This window comes from Macaca thibetana, chromosome 12 (genome assembly GCF_024542745.1).
Source record: "Macaca thibetana thibetana isolate TM-01 chromosome 12, ASM2454274v1, whole genome shotgun sequence".
NCBI classification, from domain to species: domain Eukaryota; kingdom Metazoa; phylum Chordata; class Mammalia; order Primates; family Cercopithecidae; genus Macaca; species Macaca thibetana.
Window position 1 is genome coordinate 36,889,923 of NC_065589.1, and position 25,839 is coordinate 36,915,761.

At 46.0% G+C, this 25,839-nt stretch overlaps 2 protein-coding genes across 7 annotated transcripts in view; both read right to left on the minus strand.

Moving 5' to 3' along the window:
- EEF1B2 (eukaryotic translation elongation factor 1 beta 2) overlaps window positions 1–25,839 on the minus strand; it is a 954,602-nt gene that overhangs the window by 425,084 nt on the left and 503,679 nt on the right. The window lies entirely within an intron of this gene.
- Window positions 1–25,839, minus strand: part of NRP2 (neuropilin 2) — a 115,473-nt gene that overhangs the window by 61,856 nt on the left and 27,778 nt on the right. For all 4 annotated transcript variants that reach the window (XM_050750818.1, XM_050750817.1, XM_050750821.1 and 1 more), the window contains exons 3-7: window positions 19,748–19,929; window positions 13,471–13,701; window positions 12,244–12,399; window positions 10,070–10,239; window positions 8,127–8,282 (exon numbers count right to left, since the gene is read on the minus strand). In XM_050750818.1, the coding sequence (XP_050606775.1) occupies window positions 8,127–8,282; window positions 10,070–10,239; window positions 12,244–12,399; window positions 13,471–13,701; window positions 19,748–19,929 (895 nt within the window). The remainder of the gene's footprint in view (window positions 1–8,126; window positions 8,283–10,069; window positions 10,240–12,243; window positions 12,400–13,470; window positions 13,702–19,747; window positions 19,930–25,839) is intronic.

A 25,839-nucleotide genomic window follows, 5' to 3' on the forward strand; every position in this document is an offset into this window, starting at 1 on the left:
ATAGGTATACGCCACCGTGCCTGGCTAATTTTTATGTTTTTAGTAGAGACAGGGTTTCACCATGTTGGCCAGGCTGGTCTCGAACTCCTGACCTCAAGTGATATGCCTGCCTTGGCTTCTCAAAGTGCTGGGATTACAGGTGTGGGCCACCATACCTGACCCATTTTTTATTCGTTTTAAAAGAAAGATCTTAGTATGGTTGTTTACTACCCAAAGGAAAATCACAAGTATGTTCAGGGTGACCCTAGTTTTCTGATGATAGTGTTGATTATATCATAATTATTAAAAATATATGTGTGTGCCTGTTTAAAAAGAGCTAAGCTGAACATAAAGATTTCTTCAAGTGCATCTCTACAAACCAACTTTAAAAAGCAATTCAGGGCACAAAGTGGTCTGGATTATCTATTTGGTGCCTCTCTGAATTCTGAATATAATCCAGCACTTCCCAATTGATTTTTGAGACCTTTGGTTTCTTGTCAGTAGCACAGAACCTGAAAACCATCAGCATTTCCTGGATTTTCTGATTTGCACCTCTAGGGGAGAGGGGGACCTGCCAAATAAATCAGCTGCTATCCAGCATCCCAGTTTGGTTGTATCTACACTCCCAGGAAAAGAAAATCAGTGCATTTTGACCATTCCTGTGAGTCTGCAAGGCATGGACAATATAATTCAACATCATATATGTGTGTGTGTGTGTGTGTGTGTGTGTGTGTGTGTGTGTGTGTGTGTGTAATCTAGTAAGAAGCATCCAGCCAGAACACATCACTGATGGTTTCTGAGACCATCTCAGAACATTTTCTCTTCTTCCCACCCCATTTCTAGTCACAGTCACCTTTTCTTTGCTGACCCCTCCTTAAGTTGTCTTGGAAGAACACACAGTGACTGGCATAGCTGAGGACAGTGAGCTCTGCAGCCTTCTTACCTTCTAGGCCTCTAAGCAGAGGGATTTTCTACCCAGCCTAAAGCCTTTTCCTATATACCATTCATCTTTGCTATCAATACCCATGTGGCCGGGACAGTGTAGATGCTACCTGTCATCACGCCTGCCTCTGGGGCCTGAGATGAAGATGCTGTCCAAGTCTTTGAGCTCCCTGGAGGAGAGACACAGCTGGCTGTTTCACCCTCCCCAAATGAGGTGGGCCCTTTGGTGGACAAACGCAGTCTCTCCTTACGTGCACCTCTCATGTGAGTAGGGCTTCAGTATTCAGCTTACACACTCCCATCTCTTCGTTACCTGTGCTGTGAACTACCGTTTACGTCTACTTTGCTGTAAATATCTGAAGTCAGCCAGCTCCAGGGACTGCAAAGAAAGCAGGGAAATGTTTCCAAGACAGCACAGTGCTGGAGCCCTGAGGTAGACATTGTGCATGAGATGCTCCTCTTCTTTTTTAAAATAAATATTTCTCTCCACTAATAAATGTTTCATTGCCTCCAAAGTTCTCCCTTTCAATGTACTTGGCACAGACACTCAAGAAGGAGGAAAACAAAGCAGGGAGAAAAGTGGCAGGAACGCAGGGCAGAGGCTGGGGGAAACCAGAAGCATGTTTTTAAAACTAGTCCCAGAAACAAATGTGCTGACTCATCCGCTCACCCTGGCTGCAGACCTGTGTGTCCTCCCTCTCCCACCCCCTTCCCTTGCATCTGCTCTAAAACCAGCCATTGGGTCTACACGTAAAAATAAATTGCTAATCAATGAATGCCATCCTGTTTAATTAATTTGTTGCACAAAACAGGCAAGTAGGGGGAGGGAACTGTTGCACTGGGGTGGGGAGGAAATGATATGAAGGCAATGGGCTTTTTTTGTTGTTTGTGAATAATGGTCCTGATCTTTTTCCTTTAAAACTCCCCTCTAAAGACAATTTTAAAAGTTTTTTTAAAGCTTCTTTCATTCTAGTGGATGTGGGAACTTAGCCAGATAGAGTCAGAGGCATGTGTGTGTGTGTGCATGTGTACACATTACATACATGTATGTGTATATATATATAAAAGAGAGAGAGATTAAGAGAAGGTGGGGATGCGGGTAGGCAAAGAAGCTCTCCAACAACCAAATGCGCATTAAGGACTCTGATGACCTCTGCTCTCATCCTCCTTCACTTTCGGGCTGTTTTTGTCATCAGGCAACTTTCCTACACGAAGGAGGAGACAGGCGCAGGGGGGGCTGTGATCTGGGGGGCGGGGATGTGCGCATCCCCATCTGTGTGGGCCTGCGGGGCCCGCTAGATTTACTGCGGGATTATGTTACCCCCATCGAGACGCTGAGCCCTGGAACACAGCATACTAACAGGATTAGGGTTTCAGGATTTGAGACAGGAACGCTTCGGGGAGGAGGAGGGGGAGGAGTGCAGCTCAGGGGTGGGGCAGGAGAACAGCGGGCGGGAGAGGAGCACAGGATCAGAGCAATGAGCGGGCTTGGGGGGAATGGCCAATGTCCTCCTAGGAAGACGGAAAGAGAAACTTGGACATTCTAGGACATTATAGCTGGGTGGGGTGGGCCCTTCACCCCTGGAAACCTCCTAACACAGATGTTTGGGCTTTTTAAGGAGGCGCCTTTAACTCCCAGGTGGGCAGAGATTGAAGGAACAGGGAGTGAGGTTCCAGAGACCTCTGCCACCTGCCTGCCTCTTCCGGTGGAGGCTCTGCAAACCAGAGCAGGGACAAGGTGACATCGGAGAGTGGGACAATCTACCAGGTGAGGGCTTCACTCCAGTGCTTACCTACATTAGTTGGGGTTGGGGCAAGGAACATGATTCCTCAGCCCAAGCAAAATCACAGCACCCTTCCACATGCCCTCTATGTGCTCCTTGTCACTGGCTCTGTGCACAGCGGGGACCTGGGAGGTTAACGTCAAGGCTATCAGCGCCAGGGAGGCGCGCCTCAGCTATTGGAGACAGTTCAGCACCCACGGGAGCTGGGTGACGCTGGCCACGGAAGCCTGATAGAGAAAAGGTTCAAGCTTCTGTATAATGAAATTTTCCCCTGAGCTTCCTAAGTGGAGAGGCTAAAGGTCTGAGCTCATCCCATGGCAAATGGATAAGGGACAAACTTAATTACCTAGGGCACTGGATTCTTCTCCATTTTAATTGAGGGGGTCAGATACACTGAGGGACTTGAACTTGGAAGGGGCATCAGCCCCCTTCAGAGCACACACAACCATGGTTCGATGACGCCGTTCTAGCCACGACTTCTGAAGGCTGGTGCCCATTACAGTGTGAGGCGTTGTCCTAATCTCATATACAACAAACAAAATTACCACCACAAAAGGAATAAGGGGAAGCCCATCATCTGCCAGGAGGTTTTTTAAAAAAAGGTTTCTTCTGAAAACTTAAATGATCAAGTGGAGGCATAATTGCATCCCTAAGAGAACAATGAGGCTGATATGGATGACATTTATCTGAGGCAGCTCAGTGCAGGCCCCATCAGATGCAGGGAAAGGTCTGGATGACTTATCGTGGTCCATTCCAGGCCTATGATTTTAAAGAGGCCCATAAATATCCCATGGGGCCTTCTTACTTTTTAAATTGATAACTTGCTTCTGCTCAAGAAGAGCTTTGTGGGTCTCCTCCATTAATTATATCCACAGAGAGCGTTCCATCTGCAGATCTCAAGGTGCTTTGCCGATAGCAGCCGCAGCGCCACTCCATTTGGACTGGGTGGAAACCCTGAGGCCTGGAGCCACTAAGAGACGTTTCCAGGGTCATGCAGTGCCCTGTTTAAGAAGGTCTGAAAATAGACATCCTGTGCCTCTAGCTGTTAGCCAACTGATTTGGGGGTTTGGTTTTCTGACACCACTCTTTCTCTCCTCCCAAGTCTCTGATTTAAAAATGATTTATTTTAATTTAGAAAATAAATACAAGACAGAGGATTTTTGAAATGGGGTGTTTATTTGTTTTGAAGGGAGGTAGCCAAATCAAATAAATGGCAACTCCTTTCAACTCCCCATCCTCATGATTCTGTCGTGGGGCCCAGCTCCACAGCAATGAGCCTAGTGGGTTAAGCCACGTCCAGGCTCATCCTGCACACAGAACTTCACTGGAGAGGAGGCTTTCCGGGAAAATGTGTGCCTGTCAGTCCTTGGACTGAACATGTAGGAAGCCAAGTTCCCTCAAGATGAAGAGTAAGGCCTAGGCCAGACTGTGGAGAGCGCCAGCCTGGACATCCAAGTCTGGTGACCAGGCGCCGTCCATGAAGGCTCCAGTTTCCTAGTCCCTGCAGCAAGGTACTTAATCTCTAAGAGCTTCAATTCCACAGTTGTGAAACTCTGTGAAATTCTCTAGTGAATAAGCTGGTGCCTGAGGATTTTCTGAGTCCCTTGGAGGTCATCCTTACATTAATGTGATGAGCTCAGTGCATTCCTTCCACTCCTTGTGGGGTAATTCTGAAAATTCTTGGACCCAAGTCTTACCTCATCCCTATCTCCCCCCATCCATCCTTGATCTGGCCAATAGCGTGCATTTGGCACCCTACAGACTTTCTCTTTTAGCCCAAATTTCTTCCAAATACATCAGAATAGCCCAGAAACACTGTGACTAACCAGAGCTATGTCAACAAGGGAGATCCCCACATTTACCGAATGAGGGGGAACTGAAGATAAGGGCTTTTGCCTAGACAAATAAGGGCAATAGTCTCTCTCCCCTGTCTTGTCACCAGCTGTGGTTCTATTCCCCAGGCACAGCTGATCCCCACAGTGCAGACTCATGGAATCAGCATCTCAGGAGGGCAGGACCTTGACTATGACCTTGTGCCTCTGAGCTCTTCCTATCACTCTCCATGTGCCCCTCTTGGTATGTATGTGCATAATTGTGCCTATAATTATGTAAACATACATGAACCTTCTACTGTTGTATTAACAATGCCATGTCTGCGTCTGGGGTGTTACTAATATAGCTGGGGAAACCAAAAGCAGTAATTTCTGCTTGTGGTTTCTAAAGAAATGTATGCAAAGCAATTTGTATAATTTAAGGGAGCACGTGGGTTGGATATGGGTTCCATCAGGCAGATGAGCTCTCTGCCTTGTGGTTATGCCATAAATATACATAAGGCGGGCCCGCCCTATATGAGAATCATAGGTTCCATATTTATGGCATGTGGAATTGGATAAAGATTTGGGATGTGCTGTGCATGTGGCCTGTGTAACCAGGCTGCATTTGCCAGGGGGATGTTTGCAATGCCCCAGCAACAGGGTGACTGACCACTTTCTCACAGGCGACCTCATGATGACCTGTTGGATGGGAGGAGACCAAGAAAAGGCTGCTCCCTGGCTAGGGGAGGCTGGAAAAGAGTTCCTTAGTCTCCCTCACCCCCTGGCAGCAAGAAGGAAGGCATTCTTTCAGAGGCCTAGGCCTTGCCTCAGCCCAGTCTGGGTCCACATTGTAAACAGTGTTTTGCAAAGACATAGCACAGCCCTCCCCCGCCACCTTGCATGCTCATTAATCTTGTTTTTCTCTGCCTTCCCCAATTCCCTGGTCTTTGGTATGCTGCATTGCTGTTGACAGTGACCAGGGAGTTGAAATCGAGTTCCCACATTTCTGTCCCAAATGTCACAATTCCCTCTTCCTTCCCTGCACACTGGGAAGGCATTTGCAAACCTTCCCTCTGCACTGCAGAGCAGAGCAGAGCCGGCGGCTGCCTTCCTCTCTGCTTTGCTTTTCTGCTAACTCCTGTTGTCTGAATTTCACTTTCAAGCCCGCCACTTAGCACCCGTTAGCTGGGCACAGTGCTCACCATCCAGCGGCTACAAAGAGAAACTCAGTGGTGGTACTCGGCGTGGATGAAGCCTCTTCCTCCACTGCCCCCAAGTCCCCTCCCCAACCCCCACCTCCCCCATGGTATCAAATCAAACTGCAGCAGACTTGACAAATCTATTTGGCATGGTTCACTCAACTATTTCAACCCCAACAGCCCGGAGAGCTGCACTGACGCACCGTGAATGAGGGGGACTCTGCACATTAAATACAGATATCTGAACGAAAGATCTGCTAATGAAGGGGCAGCTGAGACCATCCTTGCAGGGGAGACAAGGAAAGCCTCCTGGGCGCCCACCACACCCGCAGTGGGGTGAAGGAGCTTGGAGAGTGGGGCAATGCCTACTTGGCAGGCTCTCCATTTTCCTGCCTCCTTCTAAGTACACAGAGGATGAATTTCTAATGCGGAAGAGAAAGGGCTTTTCCTCTGCCCCAACTCCGTTTATTTGGGCAGGACTAATTCAGTAAAACAAAAACAAAAACAAAAAAACTCTCAAGTTACCCCTTGGCTTCTGGGGAAAGAAATCTAGCCAAGTGGGGAAAGAGGAGGCAAAAGAGAACGTATCCACTATGAAAAAGTTGAGAAAAATAATTCTGAAAACCAGAAAGCTAAATTCAATTTCAGGAATATCTTTCCTGAAGAATGAATACCAGGGATAAAGCCAGGGAGGACAGCATTCTATGAAAATGTGCAGTGCTAAGGTATTTCCAAAAGCAGATTTCCTACAAATGATGTTTTAAATAGCATCCTGGTCCATCTGCATGCTTTTAAAACAGCTTATGCTACAGTATCCCTCCAGGCCCGCGCTGCTTAGTCACTGCGCCTGGACAGGGAGACAGTCAGGTGAGCCCCACTCCTCTCCCCGGGGGTCACCCCTGCCTGGCTTCTGGCACTCGTCTGCTAGCTGAGCTTTGGAGATCTACCAGTTTATCATTGAAAAGGCTGGGGTGGAACCAGGTCTCAGCCCCCAAGCTCCTGGCACCCAGTGCCAATTCAGGCTGGCCATTCCCGACGAATGCTTGGCAAGTCTTCCTGCAACCAAGTCAGTGGGAAACCAGACCTGGCCGGGCACATCTTTCAATTACTAAGTACCTCACAATCTTTATCATGGAAATCGGGCAATTGTGTGCATGTCTGTGAGATACCTGGTAATATCCAGAAGCCATGGTTTTCAGATGAGTGGTACCCCATTACTATGGTGTTTTCAATTTTTAAAAAATCTACTCCTTTTCCCGTTTCCCAAGTGAGGCTGCCAACGTCATAGTTCAGAATTTTCTGGGTCTAAGGTTTCCAGCTGCACCAGACAGAGCAAGCTGCCTTGGGGCAGTGATAGGGGCTGAGGAGATTCCCTTTGGAAAAGATCTTTGGCCTCCCTAGGCTTGGCCACATGTGACCCATTTTGATAATTCACACCCTAACAGACCAGGGCCTGGTGGAACTGGAACGCCACAGGAGAGACCCGCTTCCTCCCTCCCTACCTCCCTTTTAGGGAAGGAGAGGCAGCCCCTGGGAATCTCCCGGACATCACACTCTCCTTCCAGACCTCTGTGCCAGCTCCTGCTCTGCAGGGGGCACCATGCCCTGTGCTCCCATCACAGATACCGCAATCCCACCCACACAAGCCCCTGGCTGTTTGCAGTAAGCCTCTATGTGCTGAGTGTGCTGTGTATATACACATATAGCCCCCACATCGCCCGTGCCAGCTGCAGACCCAGAATGTCATGTGTCTTTAGAAAGTGGAGTGCCAGACATTTATCCATATGTATACAACAAAAGCCCCACATCACCCACACAGACCACACCTCCGGGAGCCGCAGACGCGGGAGACGCCAGCAGAGAGAATTCAATGCCTCGCCGCTAAGCATGATTGCCAGTTCAGAACCCATCCCCGACAAACTGAATTTCTCTTCATTATTTATTGTCCTCTTTCTTCTGCGGGACATTGTGATTCCCTCTCAGGATTTGTGCCCTTTCATTTCCAGAGCTCCGTAACTCCTGAACTGTAGTGTCATGTGGTTTTGTGATTGTTAACCCAGCATGTGGAAGGGACTCAGGCCATAAATGTTCAGTGAATCCTGTGTGGGGAGAAGCGGACTGGGGACGCATTTTCTCCTTCATTTGAAGTCAGAGAACACTCTGCAAGCTCGCTCTCTCTCTGCTGCGCAAGATGCAACAGCAACCGGGCTGTCAGAGAAACGGTGTTTTCCAATCGCTTTAGCCTAAGAGAGAAGATTTTCAAGGCCAGCACGACCCTTGCCTCCATCAGTTATCTGAGCCTCACTACACAAGGCTCTCTGTCCTGTAGGAGGTCGCCTTAAAGCTCCCCTGATCCCATCCCTCCTGCCCTGGTCCAATGTGCCTTTAAGGTAGGATCATGGATTTACCTTGTGATTTTTGCCATGCCGGTACACCATCCAGTCCTCTCCATTAGTGCTGACTTCCAGCTTATAGGATTTGACATAGTAGCCATTCTGTGTTTCCCTGGAAATCGCTCCCTGTGTTGCGATGGCTGTGAGCATGGTTAAAAAGCGCAGGTCCACCTGGGGAAGAGAGGGCAGGAGTAAGAGACCACCATTCCCAACATAGGGCAGTGTCTTGTTGTTTTCCAAAGGATGCAATCATTAGACTTTTCTCCCAACCTGTATCTGTGATTCGCTGAGACGTACTTGTAATTAGTATCAGTTTGCAATTCTATTGGACAATTAAACTTGCATTATCTTACACTAAATCAGACACCTTGAAAAGCTAGGTTTTCTTTTTTCTCTCTTTTGCAAATATGAAGGGACAACACTCATTTTTTCTCAATCATTGAACATCTAGAACTATAATCCCTTCTTAGTAAATGAAGGCCTGCCTTGGACTGTGGAAGCAGATGCTGCTTTAAAGAAATAAGGCTGAATCTACTCCACTCTACTGTCCAATTCACTTACAATGCCCTAGTTCCAAAAGTCACACTCGTAGAGGCATCCCCTCCCCACACCCTCTCCCTCCATTGTGTATTTAGTTGCTCAGGTCACTAAGGGGTCAAAGGGCATGTAGAGTCTGCCCAAGCAATTAGGCTTATGCACCAAGGCCTGACCTTTTGCTCTATGAGGAGGATGGCCAACATTTTAAGGTACTTCCCCTCCCACAATAACAAACCCATTTGGAAATTGCTGGATGTCATTCCTTTGCTGGCCATGGTGTTTCTGAATGGCAGTCTCCATGTGACCAAAATGTAGCTAGCACACACTGGCTAAATTCAATTCAGTAAGCACTTATTGGTGACCTACAATGTGCTCAGCATTACTAAACATTCAAATAAGTACACAGTGCCATCTACACGTATGAGAAACAGGTGGATGGCAATAGGAGAAAGTATAAGATGAAGGTCAAAGATAGGGGATGCCAGTTATAAAGAACTTTCTGGAAGCTTTGCAGGCTGAGAGGAGATGGTTTTTGGAGAGGCAGAGAGGAGAGACAATGACAAATGGCCCCAGGGCTTGCTGTTAGAACCTCTGTGGACTCCCTGGAGTTTCTAAGTGGTCTTTCTCCCTTTCCTGTTGTCTGCTTTGCAACATCCTTCTTAGAGCAGAGGTCACCGTGTCGCATCAGAGCTAGGACAGGCTTGTCAGTGGGTCACAAGGCTGTCTTACATGTGTCATAAAAGCAGTCACTGCTCTGGTGTGGAACTAGTAGCTTGCTTTTCCCCTGTTTACTTCTTCCCAGGGGATGAGAACTGGAGCAGTGTGCAGTGCGGGAAGATTACTCAACATGAGCTGCAAGTTTTATTCAGAATAAAGCAAACAATGGTCTGAAGAGATGCTGCCGAGCATCTGGACGCCTTGAGTTCCGTTCCTGGTAGTGACATTTTCCCATGTGTTCTTCTGATAGCTCTGTGCAAAACCTTCCTGGCAGGGCTGTCTCCAAATAGCAAAGATAATGAGAAACTGTCATGCGCAGTTAGCACCTCAACAAACCTGCCCTTAGGAGAATGCCCCCCATGTCCCTGATGCCTCCCTGTGCCAAGAATGAGGAAGATTCAAACAGCTTATAGAATGTTCCTCGAATATCTATAGTGATAGGGCAAACAGCATCCTGGCCAAACAATTCCTCCCAGGCTCAGTAATCTCCACAAGGGCGGGGGCAGGCTCCCTCCGATCAGTGTATGCCAGCATGTAACCCAGTGCGTGGCATACACATCTGTTTGGATGAATGAATCAGTGGAGTTCTCATGTATGCTGTGTTTATTTTCTTTGTGTCCTCTGTCCACTGTATTTGAGGAGCTACCCTCCTACTCCAGCAATACATACACACTCTGCACATCCTCTGCTATCTGCACAAGTACCTGGAGATACTCCTTGTTGGAATCCAAGTTGGGGGTCCAGCCATTGTCATCACCATGGAGCCGGCTTTGTTGAGGGGTCCACCTCCCATCAGAGTAGGTAGATGAGGCACTGATCTGTTCATTAGCAATCCGGCCAGACTCCATGCCCAGAGGGACATTGCACTGAAAGTCTGGGGAAAGGAGATGGTCAAATGCAGAGTTAGGCCTTCCAACCTCATACCCCGGGGTTCTCCAAATGTTGCCTCCCTTCTAGGCACAAGTCCTTGCAGGCATTTCCTCATTTAACAGACCCTAATTATATGCTCATGTTTTAAAAACAACTACACCAAGTCATAGAGCTTAACAACCCCTCTGGGTCTGAAAGAAACTAAATGGGACCTAAAAGAAATCAGACTATGGATAAATAACAGAATCATCATACAAATTAAAAATATAATTTAAAGCACAAAAACTGTTAGTGCTGCAGGCTACAGATGCCAGATGCACCATTATTGCAATACAGGTAAATGTGAGATAGACTTGTGGCGATTCGGGTGAGCTGATACATCGTGGAAAGCCTGCTTTATTAATAAACACCCAGGAGGCACTTCTGCTGCTTTCTTTTTTCACTCAACTGTCCTGTGAGTTCTGGCACAGAAGACAGACATTACAAAGCATGAATACTTGTCTTTGGGAAACCTCTCCATGAGCACATGCATGTCACTCTCTATTCCCCTGCACCACCTGTCTGGACAAATAGACCCAGCAGTTACTTATTCTGGCCTTGTGCTGTCAGTTGCATTGCTGTCCTTCCATGAATGCCATGAACACAGATCGATACGGGTGTGTGCATGTGTCTAAGATGGGCCAGCCAGCAATCCTTATCAGGTATCAGCCTATTCTTTACTCTGTGACTGCACCGGCCATTCACGGGACCTGGTGCAATTTGCCATACTGTTTCTTTGTCACTCAATCTTCAGAGGCTCTTTGATGAAAAAACAAATGCAAACCCCAGCAACCTTCCTGCAGGCCAGGCTGCTGTGTCTGTAGTTATATATATGGTGAGTTGTGTGCAATCAGGGCAGGATTTCCACAGCTTGAAGCATTCTTAAAAGTGCTTCTTTAGTCTTGAAACTTATTTGGGGCTGGGCATGGTGGCTCACACCTATAATCCCAGCATTTGAGGAGGCGGAGGCAGGCAGAGCACTTGAGGCCAGGAGTTCAAGACCAGGCTGGTCAACATGGCAAAACCCCACCTCTGCTAAAAATACAAAAATTAGTTGGGCATGGTGGCGCATGCCTATAGTTCCAGCTACTTGGGAGGCTGAGACACGAAAATCGCTTAAACCAGGAGGTGGAGGTTGCAGTGAGCTGAGATCGAGCCACTGCACTCCAGCCTGGGCAAGAGAGAATGACTCTGTCTCAAAAAAAAAAAAAAAAAAAAAAAAAAAAAAAAAAGTTATCGTTTGGGTCTTTAAGTAGAAATGGCAGCACATTTGAAACACATGTCCAAGAGCAGCTGATTTGAAGATGTTGCTCAGTGCTGAGGGACCGCAAGTCCCACAGCAGCTGCGGTCAGAGTGACAGTTTTTAATTCCTTGCTTGGTGCCTGGCACATAGTAAAAGCTCCACAAACTATCTCTAGTGGACATGTGGAGTCCAAGTCTAAGCAGTTGTACCAATCTAGTCAGGAAAACATTACCCAGGCCCAGAGATGGTTAATGTCAAAAAATACAGAGAGAGGTTTAAAATGGTTCAGTTTTGTGACAATGGCCCCCGAGATTTTGAGAGGGGAAAAAAATGGCTACAGACTAAAAAAATGTTAGCAGAGGAGGGACCCTGTATAGAGCATCCTAACTAACCTCTCTTTCATTCATAGATGAGGAAACTGAGGTATGAGATGGTGCCATGACTTGCCCTGAAAATAACTAATTCTTATTTCATATATATATATATATATATATATTTTTTTTTTTTTTTTTTTTTTTTAAAGAAATAAGCACCCAGACTGACATGTGTTCTTTTCTCATCAACCTCTTCCTGGCAAGAGGATGTGGGCGCCTCTAAACTCAGATGCCACCATAAATTCCATGGAGTTCCCATCTTCTGTCTCATAGAGCTCAGCCTCTCTTCACCTGTACACCTTACAGCCCTGGTGGAAAGACAGGACAGAGGTTCCCAATCGGCCAACTCACTCTCTAGCGGCTCTTGGTGGACCAGGTAGTAACGCGCAGAGAAGCCATCCTTGGCCACCGCCATGTCCGTGTGAAAGGTCAGGGAAAGGATCCCCGTCGATGAACGAAGTTCAGAGGGTGTTTTGGTCCCACAGTACTTGCCAATCAGGGGGCCAACTGGACATTCAAGACAAAAAGAAGTCAGTGGAAATCAAAATGTCAAACTTGGTTTCCACTCTGTTTTCCCTTCCCCTCACTGCATTTTATTCAGTGGAGCATCACTTTGTACACCTTGCCATAAAAACCAAAGATATGTTTCAAGAACAATGGCTAATATTTTTCTTGCACATTAAATAGCACTTTCACTTTTTCATCAAAAAGGTACAGGCCGCTTTCACTGGCTTCATTCTGTTCTCAGTGGCCTGGAAGATGAGCTGGAAAGGCATCATTACGATGTCTATTCTACAGAGGAAGAAACTGAAGTTTGGAGAGTGCATGTGATTTCCTTATTCACACTGCTAGGAAATAGCAGAGCTGGGCCTCCAACCCAAGTTTTCTGACTAAGTCTTGAGCTTTACCCAGGAAATGAAATTGCTCTTCTTGCTTAGTCATCATGTCTCCTTTATATTAGAAGATACTTAGAACGACTACAAAAGTGAAAGATTTGTTCCTTTCCAGTCCTGATTAGACCCAGGATCTATGTTGGTCTTCACCTGTGAAGTACTGGTGGCTCTCAGCCTTGGGTGATGTACCTTTTCAATATTTATGACTATATTAATAATAATTTTAAAATTATAGTAATAATAATGATAACGATAGCAGCTAACTTGACACAGATAGGGTAAGTAATCTGTCTAAGGTTGCACAGCTGGTGAGTAGCAGAGCCAGGAGTTAAGCCCGGCCAGTCTGGCTCGGAGTCCTTCTGTTTGGTCATAGGGGTTAGCCATCAAGCCACCTTCTATCCTGACAATTTGGGGTAGAAATGAACACTATCTATAAGTTTTCTCATCCTTTCCAAGTATCTACTTAGTCTCCTATCTTTTTCTAAAGAAATATTTCCAAGAAAGTAGACAGCCTTCCTGTAATTTCTCTCAAGCTATCCTTAGTGAAGGGGAAGAAGAGAAAGTCACCATGGGTCATATAAGAACTCGTAGGAGCTTTGAAGTCTTTGTCTTCCTCTTTATCATCACTAAAGCAATTAACAGGCAAAGGCCAAGCTACTGAAGAATGCCTCATGACATCACTCACCATGTGGAATGCCATCCCAGATGTCCAGCCAGTCGTACTTGCAGTCCCCCTCTCCCACCTGCAAAGGGTCATGCTCCAGGTCAAAGATCAGGAACTGCAGGACAATCTCCATCTTGGGTTTGGCCAGGATGGTAAAGGTGCAGTCCAAGTTGTGTGGATACTTCTCAGGAAACCCAGGGGATTCGATGGTCCCATTGGGGCTTGTGAAGTTTTTTGAGCAATCTTCAGAGCCTGTATGTAAAAGACAACTGTAGCACTAAGAAGAAGATGCCTTTCTTCGCGGCCTCTGTTACATGGGTTATTTAAATGTTTGGGCCCAAATCCCCCTACTCTTGAGGGTTTTGTTGCCACTGGAGTGGCCCTTGAAGCAACATACTCTTCACATGCACGTTTCAAGCCTTCATAAATTAGGGAGGCACAGTTGGCTTGCTCTACATATCAGAGTGAGAGCAGCAATTGAGGAATTGGGTAGGGGTAGAGGGAAGTGTGTGTATATGTGTGTGTGTGTGAGAGAGAGAGAGAGAGAGAGAAAGAGATAAAGAAAGAGAGAGAGAGAGGGATTCTCTTGAAAAGGAACAGAGTCTTCTTTCTCAGTTACTCAGCTGCTCACTCCAGAAATGTAAGTTATTTCAATCCTTAAGGAAGGCTTGCTGATTGCCAGCAGGGAAAACAATGTTACCCCTTATTTATTGCTGACCTCAACACTAGCCCCTATTGTACCACAGCCAACGAAGTGCCCCCTTCTCCCTCCAAGATCCAAGGTGCCTCAGGGGAGGGGCAAAGGGGAGCTTGGGTCTCATTCATGTCATGACTATATTAAAACGAGCTGCTCTGTAGTGGTCAGACAATTAACAATCGATGTTTTTAGCTGGTGGATCACAGCAGGCCGTTGGGGATGTTAAAGGCCGCTCCGGCAACAAGTTTGGAAAAATGCAGCAGTGCATTGACATTTGGAAGGCTTCTGGCTCCTTTGTGGTGTGGATGGCCTTGTTTCTCTCCTGAGCTCTTGTGTCTGCTTTCTTGGGACGCATGGAGGCATCCTGATTAAATGCGGCACACATTCGCATCCTGGTGCAAACTTGGATGGCAGCAGGAACAGGAACAGGAACTCATAAGAGGATTGCAGCCACCCTATCTCTGAATGCCTCTAGGTGGAGTCATATTAAAAGGGTCCTTGTTGTGCTTTAACCCAGCCACCATTTGCCAGGGCAGCACCACAGATGGGTCCCAGGAGCACTGCAACCCAGACCAATGGACCCATGGAGCACGAGCTCGTGCACATTCACGCAACGAATGGAAATACTGGACAATTAGAATTGATTTCACTCATTATGTTCAGATTTTAAAAGAAGAAAAGGAAGCAGGATTTTTGAGGAGGATAATAGCCACTCTTAAGCATTAAAAAAAAAAAAAAAAAAAAACCCACCAGAAATACTCGATAAACTAGGTGTTTACTGGCAGGAAGTGTCCTCTGGGGCTCACACTCAAATATAACTAGGTGATGTCAATACACTGATCTTAGCCTGCGGCGATGTCTTTATCCTCAGCTCCTATAGGAGGCCTCTTGTTGAGTCTCTTTATTGATGACAGCTTTCTGGAAAGAGGCAAATGTCTGATTTGGAAGAAGTGCCATGCAAATAAGTGGGGATGGAGGAGTTGCAACTTTCTTCAGCACCAGACAGAAAATTCCAGTATCTCCTATCTATCCATCCATCACTTCCTACTTTCCACCTTGTGCTGTGCCTTGGCAGGGTAGGGACTAGGAACACACGAGGGCAAGGGCTAACCTTTGCATGGGTTCTGTGGAGGCTCTAAGCAGCGAATCTCAGAGGCTCTGCACCCCATCATTCATATGCATGGCAGCAGCAGGGCAGGCCCAGAGTTTTCAATGGGCAGCTAGTCCTGGCGGGATGAGCTGGGGCCGCCTCCCCCAGCTTTGTTTATGATTGGGCTTCAGACTCCTGAGGGCCTCCTCAATGGCCCGGGATGAGGCAATTCAGCAAAGCCAAGCCAGCTGGCGGGTCTTCGGGGGCCAAGAGGAATTTTGAAAAGGTTAGAGTTTATGGCTGCTGTGCAGCATTCTTCATGCGGGCCACTCAGCTGAGCCTCACACATGGTTGGAGGAAATTAACTCTCTATTCATTTCTTGCTTGAGAGCTAGAAAGAGCATCCTGACATGCCCTCTTAGAGCTTGCTCTATTGTTATTCCCTTAGAAGGCAAGGGGAATCTCCACCCCCCCGGGAGTGGGGAATTTTCTGGTGGAATCTTTCTTTGGTTCCTGTCATAGGTGGGGCACAAGTGCTTCCATGATGGACATCTACTGAGTCTAAGAGAGACTTGGAGAATGTGAAATTCGAAAGTATCCATAGTTCCCAGGGTCTTGAGTTCCTGTATTTCTGATATATGGCTATAAATGAGTATATACTTTGACTCATTTTGAAGGCAGTGGGAAAACCTTTGTCCAGTTTTGTCTGTTTTTATGCAGAAAAATCAAACCTGTCTATTAACATCATGCATTCATCTCTAATCGTACCATCTCACTGTTTGCGGCATCACAAAAGCAGTTGAATAGCAGATGCCAAGAAGAGGTCTCAGAAAAGGAGACAGAAGCTGGCTCTTGCAGACATCTGCCTTATCCAAGATCCTTTTCCGAGATGTCTTCGAAGGTTTAAAGGTTAAACGAAGAACTCGAGTCAACAAATACTCAAGCCCACTCAAGGCTAAGATTGTACACAGAAGCTGGGGGATTTGGGTTGCAGTGAATGATTTCATAGGAAAGGACTGCTATGAAAAATGCCCACTCCGTTTTTCCACTGTGAATTTTACAATAACGCTGCAAGCAGAAGAATCTACAGGTATCAAGACATTTAAAACACGGTGGATTTACTGGAAGCTGAGTTTGCCTTTCCAGCAGAAGGTGAATTCAGTTCCTGAATCCAGGAAGTGGAGGCAGTAGGCACTCCGGGTTTTCTCTACCTCTGTGAATGACCCCAGAAATGTCTCTTTCTGAAGTGTCACAAGCAAACAGGAAAGAAAACCTGATCTTGAACTTATGGTTAAAGGGGCTTCTGGAAAAAACCAAACACACACACACATTTTCCACTAATTTTGTTTACAATGTGACATTTTACGTTTAAAAATTCCTCTTTTTTTTTTTTTTTTTTTTTTCTGTTCTCACGATATCTTGATTTGAGATCTTTTAAATTTATGAGTTGTTCTGACTTACCCTTTTAAATGTAGACAGTCTGGTAACATACAGAATCTTTTATAAACCATTTCACTTAGGGCAGACATGAACCTTCCACGCCAGCCACATGCCCTGGTCAGCACTCACACTGTGGGTCCTGCAGCAGAGGCTCACCAGGATAATGTCCCACTGAAGGCTTCTAGAGCCCTCTGTATGGCTATTTGCATATCTGTGTTTACAGTTTTTCCCGCTTCTTCCTCTCTATGAATCCGACTAGCAAACATAGCTGTGTTTGTTTGGATTTCTTCAGCATGTCCACCCATTTCTTTCATGTTCTGTGGATGACGTAAACTTTGTATATTTTCTCTCCTGACTCCAACAATGGAAATGTGGGTATAGGACATGGCACCTGCATGAATGCTCATTTTTCTAAACTTCTCTGTTTTGAATTTTGCTCCCTTGCACATTTCTGTACTTCATATAAGGTTGACTTTTTTGTTGTTGTTTTTTGAGATGGAATTTCGCTCTTGTCATCCAGGCTGGAGTGTAATGGCACGATCTCAGCTCACTGCCACCTCCACCTCCTGAGTTCAAGCGATTCTCCTGCCTCAGCCTCCCAAGTAGCTGGAATTGCAGGTGCGTGCCACCATGCCCGGCTAAGTTTTGTAGCTTTAGTAGAGACGGGATTTCGCCATGTTGGCCAGGCTGGTCTTAAACTCCTGACCTCAGGTGATCTGCCTGCCACAACCTCCCAAAGTGCTGGGATTACAGGCATGAGCCACCGAGCCTGGCATATGTAAGATTGACTTTCATGTGGAGAGTTGCTCTTCCAGTAGCAGGTGGGTATGATGGCAGGTACAAGTGGCCCTGAGAAGTCTACTGGGCTCTCATCTGCTCTCTCACATTGCCAGGAGTGTGGCTGTTGTTGGCAGGGCTTTCTCTCACAATCATCTCTCCACTAGGCAACCCCAATCCTTAAAGCAGGAAACCCCATTTCTCCAAGCCGAAGCCATCCCTTGGCTGGCACCATTGTTGCCAGGTGGTTCACAGACTTGTTGCTTCATTTGAAATCCTGCTTCAGCATGTCCTCAAGACAGCAATGTTGAATTATGACACCCTCCTACATGTTGTATCTTTTAATATCCTCCTTTCACATTTGCATGATGGATAGAGTGAACATTGACTTTTCCCATGACTTTCTAGAGAATGTAGCATGATGCCTTGTGAAATACTAAGTTGGGTGGTGTGAGACCAAGGCTGAGCTTTCACGGCCCTGCTCACCCTTGTTCTGACTTCCCTTGGCCATCTTCCTGGAAGATCTTGCTTGGAGCTGTTTTCCTTTCATGGCCAGCACGGTGCAGCCAAGTGGCAGCATTAGCACTAGGGACCTTGCTACTGAATAGATTCTCTGGAGCCCCTTGATTGCCAAGCCACTCGACTGCTCCCCCATTTTCATAACCACCACATGTCAATTATACCTTTACTTTGCACTTATTCATTCTGTCTCATATCATAGTTTTCGTTTCAATTTACATACATACTCATCCAATAACATTGCCTGCGAGTCTGTCACGTGCAAAGGGTTTGCACACCTGCCTCTCCAACCCGAAGAGAGCAAGCACCCTCTTTTGTTTCTTTCTATTTTATTCTCCCCGCTGCTCGGCAGCAGAGGATGTTCCACTGGTGCTGCTGGCATTGATCTGAATTTTGCGCAAGACTCAGGGGAATATGGATCAAGCTCCTCAGGGGCTTCAAACAGCTTGAGCCACTGGACACACAGATCGTCAGCCCCTGTGACTTCACCACACTCAGGAGCATGAAAACCCAAGGCGGACAGACCTTCTTGGGACCTGTGCCCTGCAGCAGCCTGGGCTGCCACTCTTGCACGACACGGTCCCCTCGGCCCCACCGTTCATTTGATTCCACGTTCTTGTTCTCGGGCAGACAAATCCGACAAATATTTAGACAGAGTGGATATAAAAAGTGCTTTCAGCAGCTACCACTTCCTTTCAAGAACTGTTTAGTGAAAAAGAAAATATATATGAATAGTTCCCCTCACACTGAACTCAACAGGCGCCAGTCTTGGGCCTCTTGATGACAAGGCTGACAGTCTCCCCTTGAACCAGACTCCATCCACGAGTTGTAAAGCTTGGGCTGCTGGGGGCAGAGGGGAGACACACACATAGATGGAAGGCGAGCCTCTGAGGAGGGGAGTGGGCGGTGGGTGGGGAGGACTGGAGGACATGCTTCCCTTAGCCTCGCGATAACAAGCTCCACACATCACAGAAGAGGACACACCACCGGCAGAGTGTGAGTGTAGCTGATGAAGCGGGGTCTTGTGAATAGAAGTCTGCTGCATTTAGTTTTGGAAATGAGCACTGGCCCATAGTCTCAGGCCCTAAAGTAATCTACGGGGGACCTGATGGAAATCAAGCAGTCAATTTAAAGCAAGTGCAGTGCCCTCTGACTCTTTTTCTGCTATTTTTTGATTGCTTTTCAGGGAGTCAAGTTCATTGGCATTTAGAGAGTAGGGGTTCAATGGACAGAGGTGGTAACATGGCCTACCAAGGGATGGCTTCGGCTTGGAGAAATGGGGTGGCCTGCTTTAAGCCTTATTTTAATTTAAAAGCTATGGTGTGACCCCATTTGGGAGGTCATGGCAAGATCTTTATAGAGACTCCAAACAATGAAAAGATTATGTCCTCAGTCCCATGTAATTCCAAATAAAGACATTAGACCATGAAGTAATCGTGAGAAAGTCATCAGAGTTTTGCTTTTTCCCATGAAGACTATTTTGATTTTAAAAAGCATACAAAAATCAGATTCTTTCAAGAAGTGTTTTTCTATTTGTCTAATACCACAAACAATGGCTGCTTTGCCCCCGCATTCTGCAGTCTGCCCCCTTAAGCTAGTGGATAACCTGAGCTGGCTCTTCTTCTCGGCATGTCTCTGGGTTCACCTTGAACCGCTCACCGTGCTCAAGCTGGATGACACTGTCACTCTTACCCAGTGCCTCAGCCCACTGGGTGCTGTCCCTCCTTCTTCTCTAAAACGCCAATCTCCCCGCCCCTACGTGTGACCACACTGACCTGTCTTGAAGATCTCATAGCGCAGAGAGAAGCCTGCCCCCTGCCGGGCGTAGTCGGAGGTGAACTTGATGTAGAGCATGGAGCCCGAGGAGATGATGGTGGGCGGGGCGATGTTCCCACAGTGTTTGCCCAGGAGGTCTGCGGATTCACTGTCCCCATCCCGAATCTCGATAAAGTCATACCTGGGTGGGGATGGCACAGACAAGAAAATATCACTCGAAGGACATGAGAAGGACCGCTGTGTCGCTCCCACTCATGTCTCTCTATTCATTTAGAGACGTTCAGGTGTTTCAGATGGATAAGCGAAGGGCACTTATGTCTGCTTGTACAGACTGGCAAACAGAGATACTGCAAGTTGTTGTGCTTTGTGAAAGCCACAGAGTGAATCAACACATGGCTGGAAGGCCTTATCTCTTGCCCACGTAAGAGCAGGAGCATCATTCTATCAAATATCACAAAACACATTTTTTTCTTCCTTCAATAGCACCATTTTTATTTCCATTATGCTCTCTCAGAATCTTAGTCTCTCCTTCTTAGCTCTGTGACATTGCAAGCTGCTGAACCCCTTTGAGCATCAATTTCTTCATCTGTAAGATGAGGATAAATATATCCACTCCAAAAGGCTGGGGAGAAGATGGAATGAAAAAAATATAGACGTAAGGGGCTAGGCACTGTGCCAGACACACGGGGGATGTTTCAGAGACATTTGCTTATTTTCCCATCTCCCTCCAGCCCCGTTTCAATTTTCCCCTGGGCCATCCCTTCTTTAATTGTTAGTGACAAAGACTCCCCACCCTGAGCCACTGCCCTCCCTATGATGACTCTGCGAGGTTCACATCAGCAGTGTCTAGCCAACATGTGTTCTTAAAAGGAATCAGCCTCATATTAGATAAGGCAATAAAAACCTTTCTCCAAAAGCAGGGGTGAGTCTCCAGGGGCCCACCGGCTACGTGCACACAACTATTAGCCTCAGTGAGAGGCAGGGCAGGCTGCCCTCCTGAAGCAGAGGCCTGTGCTCATTTGAAGCAGAGTCAAACTGGCCAGGGCTGGGAAGAAGGCACCTCAAAGACACTCTTGGCTCAGTTCATGGGAAGGTGCAAACATAATGCACCATTTTATCTTGACAGACACACATTTTCCAGCCCCGGTATGTGCTCTGGCAGTCCTCACTGTGCTGCGTTTGTGCTTGCCTTCTGGGCTCCCAGTTAATACTCCTGTCACAACTGCTTAGGTGGGAAACTTCCTGCCCACCAGCTCCCTTCCAACTGCTGGCCGCTGCACCATTCTTTACTGAAAACCATCCATCTCCCTCTCCTTCCCTTTCTGTTTATTTATTTTGCATCAACCTGTTAAAGCAACACTTAAGAAATCTCTTCCTTGCGGGTAAAGAGAGGGCTGGGAATGCACCCTTCTCTGGGATGTGCCTGCCCATGGTTCCTGTCACATACAAGGATCTGGGGTTGCCGGCTGCCTGCAGGAGTGGCTGGTGTGAGCTGGGGAGGCCTGAGGACTCACTTTAGCCCCCAGGAGCTATGTTACTCAGCCACTTTCAAATAATAGACCTGTAAAGGAAGTCTAAGCAAGAGTGGACCAGGATTAATTCATTCTTAGACCCCACAGGGCTGGACTCCCACAGTCAAAAAAGAACTGCTGAGCTCCTTAGAGTCTGGAGAAGTCAAAACGGCAGTTTCACCCCCCAGGAAGAAATGGAGAGATGGTCACAGATTGAGAAAGCTGTGAGTTTGGGGGAATCTGTTTAGGTCTGTGATTTCAGTGTGGGAGATGGTGCTGACTTTGAAAACATGCTTCCTCATTTCCAAAACAAAAGTAAAAAGATGCTTCATTTGTTCTCAGGGGAACTCCCAAACCTTCCAGAAAACCCCTCCTTGCTACTTTCACACTAAGGCAAGCACTGCTGGACAGACACATTCCTGTGAGCAATGGCGATGCCCTGGCAATGTGCACAAAGGTCGAGGGGCTCTGCCACCCATGCTCATGAATCAGACAACTCATCTGGACTAAGAAATGCAGGGCCCAGAGTGCAAGAGTCCGAATCCCAGAAGCAGACAGCACTGGGCTTGCACCCCAGCTTGGCCACTTTTTAGCTGGGTGACCTCAGGCAAGTTACTGAACCTTTCTGAGCCTCACAAATGGGGAGAAAAAGAGTAAAGTAGGGATATTACAATCTTCTCCTGGGGTTGATGTGAGACTTAAATGGCAAGATCTAATCAATATGAAGTGTTAGTCCATAGTCTGGCACTCAGTGTGTGCTAAGTAAACGTGAACTGTGATTTGTTGTATTCTCACACCCATTTCAGAGGCGAGGAGGCTAAGCCACAGAGCAGAAGCGACCTTGTTTTAAGAGATGGAACAAATAAGCAGAGGTTCAGTATCAGCGGGAATGGAAATCTGTTCAAACATTCTGGAAGGCATTTTGGTGAAATGTGACAAAAGTTAATATGTACATAGCCTTTAATCCAGCAATCCTACTGCTAGAAATTTTTCCTAAGAAAATAATCAGACAATTGTGCAAAGTTGCATATGCATCTTTGTGTATGTATTTTGAAAAAATATAAAAAGTGGGAGGATATTTTGCTCATAAATAGTTTCAAAGCCCAACCGTAGAGGGAGGGTGAATCCTTTTGGGATATTTATAAAATGGAATACTCTGCTGCTACAATCAATAATCTGCAGGTCTAGAATTTTTTTTTTAATGGAAAAATGTTCATGCTATACTGTTAACTTTTTTAAAAGGAGATTTTTTAAAAGTATGTTTTAAAAGGTAGACATACATTTCCTTACATAAACATACAGAGGAAGTCTGAAAGACTACTAAAATACTAACAATGGCGAGAGACATGGGTGGTGGGATGATGGGTAATTTTTACTTTCTTCTTTGTAAAAGAATGCAGCTCTCATGATTTAGCAGATGTAGAAGTAAGTTCATCATCATCACCATCATCATCCATGTCACAGAACTGGAGTGAGGAATAAATGAGACACAGTAGGTTGGGACACTTAGAACAGTGCCTAGGACATGACCCACATTCAATAAATAATTTTCTAAACTTTTTTTTAAAGGATCGCCAGATAGTTCCAGTCTTTGTGTTGCCAATTGCTCTAGGAAGGACAGAAAGAGGCCCTGACATCCCACTGGCTTGTTCATCAGAAGTGAGAGGGTTTTATCTGGTTGCCTGATCACCCATGGAGTCATTTAGGGGATTAACAGAATCAGCAATGAAGCAGGGCTGCCCAACAAATGCCACTGTTACAAGCTTGCCTCAATTTACTCAACGGATATAGACCACCCCAAATCCCTTCTTGTAATGCTGCCTGCAACAAATACATCCATATGCATCTACACACACATATAGAGAAGGGATGCATTTTTGGAAAAGCTTCATATAATTCAGTCATACTATAAAGTTTTTCTCTGAGCTTGTTAGTTAAAGGACCCCTCTGGTGAATCCTTTTGTGAAGCAAATAATCAACAAGGCTTACTTGAACTTCTTAGAAAAACTAGATTTTTCTGTAAGGTTTGCTTGAGGGGAAGCGACACAGAGTTACAATTCGGCAGCTGAAATCCCCGCAACTTCCAGTGTTCTGGTTCTGCCCTGTGGACAAGCCCCATGTAACCACATGGTCTTCTGGCTGGGACTTTTATATAAAGGCACACTCCAAATGACATGCTGACTTCATGCAGAATGTCTCATTTACCTCCTGTGTGACTGACTCATTTGGGGAAATTTTTTATTATGAGGGATTTGCTACGGTTGGAGTAAATCTCCTTAGAAATTTCAGTGTTGTCAGGTTCATTTGTGAAGAGTTAGGCAGAGGCTTAGGAAGTTTCTGGCTTTGGAATAAATATGGCTTTGCATCTAGTGTCTAATATCCAGTGTTTAGTAAAGGAATCTGGGGTATAGACTCAGAGCTCACCCCAACGATAGTCAAGTAGGATAACTTGAAAAGCCGTTCCTCTTAGAACGTATCACTCGTTTTCCAGAAGGCAACATAAGCCAGCTAACGGACATATTAACTAGAGTGTTTGCATTTCATTATTCATAATCTCTCCTAAATGAAAAATTCCTTTCAAAGCTTTAACACTACCTTGTATTGTTTTATTTATTTTTTTTCCTGAGCTGAAGTAGCCATCTCTATTCCCAGTTCTTTATTTTCTCTCTAAAATGGTTCCCCGAGTGCCTTTTTACTTGTCTCCTCACAGGTTCTGACGTCTGCATGGTGAACATTTGTCTAGAGAATGCTTTCTCTACTTTCTTTCTCAACTTCAAAGTCTTACATTTCTCTCCCCAAACCTACATTTGGGCCATGGGAAATTTTGACAGTGAAGTTAATTTTAAGAGTCCACGGGAGAGATATGAAAAAGCAACAATCTCATCTCTTCCTCTCATCGCTAGGCAAACATGAAAAAGGACTTTCTAGTTTCCATAACTGTCTCCATGCTTGACACTTCCCAGCAGGGCACCAAAGTCTGGGTTAGTCAACAGAGCCTGTGCTGGAAGATTCACCAAGCTGAGGTCCTTCCTTCAGGACACCGCAATGTCTGGCCCTTGTCAGAATCCAGCTTTAGGGATGCCACACAGAACCACTTGGAAGGGGATTACTGTATCGAAGATAGAGTACTTAGGTCTTCCGAGGAAGAGGACTCTGCCCCTTCTTTTGGGTCTACGTATCAGAACATCTCTGCCCAAGTCCTGACATCATAACCTTTGCCAACCAAGCAAGACCTCCTTTCACACTGCTCATCATAAGATCATAAGATGTTGACGACATTTTTTATATGGTGAGCTCTTTCCAACCCCAGGGCCTTTGCAAGTGCTCTTTCCTCTGCCTGTAGTACTCCTCACTGGTGTCTTCCAGGGCTGGTTGTTGCACATCCTTCAGGCTTAAGTACAAATCTTATCTCCTCAGAGAAACCTGCTGTCACCACCCTGTTTCAGATGGCATGCCCTTATTCTCTAGCTCACCATCCTCTTACTTCTTTCATTGCTATGATCATAATCTGAAAAGGTCTTGTCAATATGCTTATTTGTTTATGATCTGTCTCCTGCCCTAGACAATAAGCACCATGAAGGCAAGGACCTTGCCTCTTCATTGCTGAATTTACGACACTTGCTTGGTGCCTGGCATGTAGGAGGTCTCATTCACTTTTTGTTGAGTAAATAAATGTAAATGAATAAGGGACTTGAGGCTGGTGTTCCATGTTAAGAAGAACGCGTGCTACGATGATGCTTTCTGTGGAGTTTGATCCATTTTATACTCTCTGTCTTTGTGCCCCAACACATTTACTGAGCTATTCTGGTTGTATCTGAAAACCAAAATGTTGCCTTGTGACTCAAACACATGAAATATAACATTTTGAGTGGAAGAAACATCGCAAATCATGCTGACAGCATTTTCACTATTAGCGGCAAACAAATCAACTATAATTAAAATGCTGTCAAAGTGATTTGAGATTTTTCTCACACTTTCAAAGTTCCATATTTCATGAGTAGATTATCCAGGCCAGAGAATTTATCACCTCCTGGAGTGCCTTTCTTCCAGGAGGCTCAAAGACATCTACAAACACTGTCTTATTAATCCTTACATTAAAACCTGTGAGGAAATTAGGAGGAAAAAAACAGCACTGTCACACACAACTTCCCAACAAAGAAGCTGCATGATGCCTAAAAAGGCTGCAAGGCAGGTCTGCACAGTGCCAAGGTCTCTGGTCTGTTCAGACCTGAAGCCACGCCACCTGCTCCTTGGGCTCAGTACAGTCACCTAGCCTTTATGGAGAAGTCAGCTCACTGTCAGGTCAGATTTTTTTAAGTAAATTTCATTTCCTTGAATTTCTGCCTTGCACCTGTACCACCCATTTACTAAAAAGCTGTTATATCACATTTTATTGAGCATTTACTATGGGCCAGGCCGTTGATTCAGATATTATTTCATTTAATCCTCATTTCATCCAAACCAGGCCCTGTTACAATTACCATCCATTTGCAGTTGCAGACATTGAGGCTCAGAGAGGTTAAGTGAGCCGCCCAAGGTTACATGAGGAAGAAAGGTCAGAGGGAGGCTTTGAACCCAAG